Source organism: Bufo gargarizans, chromosome 10, assembly GCF_014858855.1.
Source record: "Bufo gargarizans isolate SCDJY-AF-19 chromosome 10, ASM1485885v1, whole genome shotgun sequence".
Lineage (NCBI taxonomy): Eukaryota > Metazoa > Chordata > Amphibia > Anura > Bufonidae > Bufo > Bufo gargarizans.
In genome coordinates this window covers 2,711,607-2,718,044 of record NC_058089.1, presented here as the reverse complement: position 1 = coordinate 2,718,044, position 6,438 = coordinate 2,711,607, and the positions used below count along the sequence as shown (strand labels likewise).

The window sequence follows — 6,438 nt, the reverse complement described above, 5'->3', positions numbered from 1 at the left end:
CTTCCAGTAACGTCGTGTGCTTCGGGAAGTTCGGGCAGTGCAGACTCAGAGTGGTAGAGAGCGACACCTAGTGAGCCTCCCGTGCTTCTGCGGCGAGAGGCGCTCTACTGGGGTTCCTCTACCTCCCCCAAAATGGTCTCGGGGTAATTGTTGCTAACTGTAAGTTGTTTTTTTTAAGACTTTACCTCAGAAAGTTCTTATAAAGCCTTATTCACACAGTGTTAGGATAGGTGAGCACACTATTTTCTTTCAGTAGAAATGTATTTGCTGAACTTACTCGCCCTACGAGCGCCTTTCTCCATCCCATTGGCCACTATTTGCTCAGGGAATGAGGGACTTTATGCCCCATTTTCACAGTGGTGCTTCTTCCCTCCCTCTGGGTGTTGTGCTCCCAGCACTCCGCCGCAATGTGCGCAGTCTATCCGCCTCGCTGCCTTTTTTCTCCTCCCTGCCGTCCTACCCGCTTTTTGTTTATCCTGTTACAGCATTCATTATACGGGATAGAATATATTTATAATTTTATAGTACAGGCATTTTGGCCTGCGGCGTTCATTTCTTTATTGTTCATTTTTAAAGTGGGGGAAAAAAAAAAGGCGATTTGAATTTTTAGATTTTTTTTTTAGCTTTTTTAATTTTACTTTTTTATTCACTTTTTTAACCGCCTCCCGACCGCCTAACGCAGGGATGCATCCTGCGGGCGGCCTGGTTATTCCTCGTTGGCGCGTCATCTCGCCGCACATGCTGGGTGAGAGAAATATCTCTGTAAAATTACAACTTTGTATAAAAAAAATGGGAAAAGTTGTCTTTTACAGAGATATTTTTCTCACCCAGCATGGGTATATGTAAAAATACACCCCAAAACACATTCCCCAACTTCTTCTGAGTACGGCGATACCACATGTGTGATACTTGTTTGCAGCCTAGCTGCGCAACAGGGCATTTTTTATGCATTTGGATTCAAAACTACTTCTCACGCTTTAGGGCCCCTAAAATGCCAGGGCAGTATAAATACCCCACAAGTGACCCCATTTTGGAAAGAAGACACCCCAAGGTATTCCGTGAGGGGTATGGTGAGTTCATGTAAAATTTTATTTTTTGTCACAAGTTATGGAATATGAGACTTTGTAAGGAAAAAAATATATATAATTTTCCGCTAACTTGTGACAAAAAATAAAAGGTTCTATGAACTCACTATGCCCATCAGCGAATACCTTAGGGTGTTTACTTTCTGAAATGGGGTCATTTGTGGGGTGTTTCTACTGTCTGGGCATTGTAGAACCTCAGGAAACATGACAGGTGCTCAGAAAGTCAAAGTGCGTAAATTATATATTTTTTTGCACCATAGTTTGTAAACGCTATAACTTTTACCCAAACCAATAAATATACACTTATTGCATATTTTTTTTATCAAAGACATGTAGAACAATACATTTAGAGAAAAATGTATATAGAAATGTAGTTTTATTTGAAAAATGTTACAACGGAAAGTGAAAAATGTCATTTTTTTGCAAAAATTTTCGTTCAATTTTGATTAATATAAAAAAAAAAGTAAAAATGTCAGCAGCAACGAAATACCACCAAATGAAAGCTCTATTAGTGAGAAGAAAAGGAGGCAAAATTCATTGGGTGGTAAGTTGTATGACCGAGCGATAAACCGTGAAAGTAGTGTAGTGCAGTGCTGCTGGAGATAATTATGCATGATAGAAGGGAGGGAGAAACCTCCCCTCCTTCTATTATGCTGCCCGGAATGCAAGGTGCTGCAGGTGGGAGATCAAAGGCTTCTCCCGCCTGTCAGCAAGTGGTGCAGCCCTGCTGTGCGCGTGTGGGCTGGCGCGGTGACGTCATATCACCGCGCCACTCCACGTGTCTTTGCCCATGGCCCGGGAGCGCGCCGTGGCCCGGGAGTGCGGGCTGTGGGATATAAATATCCGGCAGCCCTGCACTGAAAGGGTGGTGGATCCCTACCGGCCCCCTGAAGGAGAGCTCAGCCGGCGCTCAGGAAAGACGGAGTAACTCCCCCACCCCGCCGGAAGAGGATCCACCCCTGGACGAACGAGCACCCCCTAGACCAGTGATGGAGAACCTTTTAAAGACAGAGTGCTCAAACTGCAGCCCAAAACCCACTTATTTATCGCAGAGTGCCAACACAGCAACTTACCCTGAATACTACAGTCCAATATACTATATCTTCCATGTACTTTATCATTTAGCTATAACAGCCTGCCTACATTCAGTGTGCTGCCTGTGCTGTTCATAGTGCGCCCTGCGCTGATGAGTGGCAGGAAACGTCTAAGGTATATTGGTACACCATAGACTTTTTCCAGGGTGCAGGTGCCCACAAAGAGGGCTCTGTGCCACCTCTGGCACCCGTGCCATAGGTTCGCCACCACTGCCCTAGACGAACGAGCAATAACGCTGAGTATCTCCCCTTATTAACCCTTATACCCCTGATCTACCACTATCCCACCAACGATTTCCCCCTGATTAACCCTTACCTACCCTGTCCCACCAACGATACCCATACCCCCTATAACCCATTGCCCATAACCACACACCCTCACCACTATCCCTCTCCCTGTTATCCACCCCCACCATTCCCCTGCACCCCAGCATTCACTTGCAAGGTATTAACCCTTGCATTGCTGAATCCCTACCCTTCAGTTTCCCTACCCTAATATCCCTGCTCTGTGTTTGTGGCCTGCATTCACCCCTGCAGCGCCACCGTTTACCCTCGTCGTTCCCTTAGGGACAAGAATAGAACCAGGTGGGTGGGCTGCTAATACGTGTGTGAGTGTATTGTATAGTTAGTTTGTGGGTGGAATTTGGGAACCGTGTAGTGCAGTTTAGTGCTGTATTTATAGTACTATATTGTTAGTGTATTGCGTGCGTAGTGTATTGTTGGTATTAATAAATACTATGTTTTATTTGTAACTATCTGTGTATTGTGTGGTTATTAGCGATAGTTTAGTAAGGCGCATGCAGCTAGCTTAGTGATTAGCCGGAGGCAAAGTGAAAGTAGTATTATTATTATTATTATAATAATAAAGGTATAAATAGGCGGAGTCTTCACTAGATGGATCCTCCTATTTATGAATATTAATTATCGATATTTGCATAAATATTGGTGATTAACATTCCCTCTTTACAGATAGCAACTTTATTTATGTCAAATAGTTTTGCTGATTTCCTCGCTTATACAGTCATATTATAATATAGATGTTGTATCTTTCTATAGCGGAGTTCTCAATGACATTATTGAAATAGAATTATTATATAATCCAGCTCCGCATGAGGGATTAGGGTCAATCAATTCATGTAATGGTTTTATTGTAATCTTTTATGTATGGATATGATTGTTAAATAAAATGTGAGTGAATAGTTATGAGCCGGCCAAATAATTATTAGTTTATGATTTAGTTTCAAAATTTATTTTATTTTGTAAAACTTAAATAAATAAATAAAAATTGACACATTAGGTATCGCCGCGTCCGTATCAACCTGCTCTATAAAAACACCACATGACCTAACCCCTTAGGGTAACACCGTAAAAAAGATAAAATAAAAACGGTGTCAAAACTGCAATTTTTTTGTCACCATACATTACAAAAAGTGTAATACCAAGCGATCAAAAAGTCATACGCACCCCAAAAATAGTACCAATCAAACCGTCATCTTATTTTGCAAAAAATAAGACCCTACCTAAGACAATCGCCCAAAAAATAAAAAAAACTAGGGCTCTCCAAATATGGAGACGACAATCTCAGAATGGCCTGGATAAGTAAAAGTGTTTTAAAGTTATCACCACATAAAGTGACACTGGTCAGATTTGCTAAAAAAAAAAAAAATGGCCTGGGCAGAAAGGTGAAAAATGGTTTGGTCTTGAAAGGGTCAAAGTATATTACAAAAATGGTCAAAAATAAAAAAATGACGGTTACACGTTAAATATTTTCCTCATCTGCTGTAATAATTACATGTTGATGATTCTTTTCTTTTTTGGTTGCAGGATTTACAGACCCTGTCTGCTTTCCCCCATTGAGCTGTACATGCTGGGACTTGTGCTTCACCGCCAAATCTTTTACTCTTAAAGAAAGGTTTGTATTTAGATGCGTTTGCTGGATTTATAGGACATGAGAAACTTGCAGGCTTTGTCTCAGCTCAGAGGTCATGTTCTTGTCCATACAGGGCAGTATGATCATGTTCAGCACAGCATGTGGCAGATGTGAGGAGTGGAGGCGTTGTCTGGAGCAGGAGAGGTAAGTTAATTGTTAATAGTTTTTTATGTCTGCTCTGAGGTCTGCATGGGGGTCATTCACATTGGCAGTCTGATCTGAGGTCTGCTTGGGGGTCATTCACATCAGGCTCAGATCTGAGGTCTGCTTGGGGGGGTCATTCACATTGGGGCTCTGATATAAAGGTCTGCTGGGGGGGGGGGGTCATTCACATTTGTAGTCTGATCTGAGATCTGCTTGGGGGTCATTCACATTGGGGCTCTGATATAAAGGTCTGCTGGGGGGGGGGTCATTCACATTTGTAGTCTGATCTGAGATCTGCTTGGGGGTCATTCACATTGGTGCTCTGAATGGAGGGTTCTTCACTGTGTCATCTGAGGTCTGATTGGGGGACTTCTGAACATTTGGAGTCTGAGCTGAGGTCTGATAAAAATTGGGGCACTGAGCTGAGGTCTGTAAAATATTTTTTCTTATTGCGTCTTATAGGGTGAGAAATAAGTATATATGGCCACCGATGTATGGAGCCATGCCTCTAAAAGAGCAATGCTCCATATATACGGCCACCGATGTATAGAGCCATCCTCCATATATACGACCACCGATATATAGAGCCATGTCTCTGAAGGAGCAATGCTCCATATATACAGCCACCGATGTATAGAGCCATGTCTCTGAAGGAGCAATACTCCATATATACGGCCACCGATGTATAGAGCCATCCTCCATATATACGACCACCGATATATAGAGCCATGTCTCTGAAGGAGCAATGCTCCATATATACGACCACCGATGTATAGAGCCATGCCTCTAAAGGAAGGAGCAATGCTCCATATATACAGCCACTGATGTATAGAGCCATGTCTCTGAAGGAGCAATACTCCCCATATACGACCACCGATGTATAGAACCATCCTCCATATATACAGCCACCGATGTATAGAGCCATGCCTCTAAAGGAAGGAGCAATGCTCCATATATACAGCCACTGATGTATAGAGCCATGTCTCTGAAGGAGCAATACTCCCCATATACGACCACCGATGTATAGAACCATCCTCCATATAAAAGGAGCAATGCTCCATATATACGGCCACCGATGTATAGAGCCATGCCTCTAAAGGAGCAATGCTCCATATATACGACCACCGATGTATAGAGCCATGCCTCTAAAGGAGCAATGCTCCATATATACGACCACCGATGTATAGAGCCATGCTTCATATATTAGGCCACCAATGTATAGAGCCGAGCTCCAAATATACAGCCACCAATGGTGGCATATCATATGGAGGTTCAATAATGGCCACAATGCACTATTACAATGAATGATGGCGACAATCAGTAAAAAGTATTTATTTTATTCAGGAAAAATTCCAATGAACTGTACAAGAGACAGACGTGAAGGAAACTATCAGCCAAGACAGACATAATGGATGAGGTGGGTTGTAATGTAAGTTCTCCTTGTTTATTACTGAGCTTGTGCTGAAGGCCACAGTGTTTGAAGGCTCAGACTTGTCCATTGCTTTCTTTACTTGGTCACAAAACGTGCATCCAAATATACAGAACACCCCCATTAATAGCATATTGAACACGTGGTCCCCAGTACCGTACGCTTTAAAGCTGCAGCAGTCCCTGTGGTCAGAATCCTTCTGATCCGTATCAGTCACGATTCCAATAACTATGAACATTTGTGTTTTCCCTGAAATATTTTTCACATTCTAAAACACGCCAGGCAGCAATCTGTATGGCACGGCATCGATGTAAAGCTTCCAGTCCTTCCCATACTTGCTGGAGCATCGGTGCTCGTCCCGTATACAGCGGTGGACAAGCAGGATAGTCATGTAGATAATATAGAAATAAGGCAGGAGATGGTCGAAGCCACAGGCCAGGCAGTACGACAACGAGCCCATCAAGTCTCCAGTGTAGTTGAAATGTCGGGCCACCCCCCAAAATCCAGAAGTCATCAGTTTGCTGTTGTGCCTCTTGCCATCTGCCGATGTGTAAGAGCACTCAATATATTTGGGTTTTTTGCCCCAGATCACACAGTTGCCGTTGGTGCGTCTAAACAGATCCTTTTGATGGTTGGTCATCCTGAAGATGTAGTATCCGATCAGACCAAGTAGCAGAACTCCTACTGCGGTTGTAGTGGGGAGCTGAACTGGGTTGTACACCAAATACAGGCCCTGAAAAAAGCAAAGAAATAAAA

The 6,438-nt window shown here is 43.0% G+C and overlaps 1 protein-coding gene across 2 annotated transcripts in view; it reads right to left on the bottom strand.

Moving 5' to 3' along the window:
- Nucleotides 1-5,574: 5,574 nt before the first annotated feature.
- Nucleotides 5,575-6,438, bottom strand: part of DHCR7 (7-dehydrocholesterol reductase) — a 43,091-nt gene continuing 42,227 nt past the window's right edge. For both annotated transcript variants that reach the window (XM_044269874.1, XM_044269875.1), the window contains exon 8: nt 5,575-6,415. In XM_044269874.1, coding sequence (XP_044125809.1) covers nt 5,951-6,415 — 465 coding nt within the window. In that variant the 3' untranslated portion in view covers nt 5,575-5,950. The remainder of the gene's footprint in view (nt 6,416-6,438) is intronic.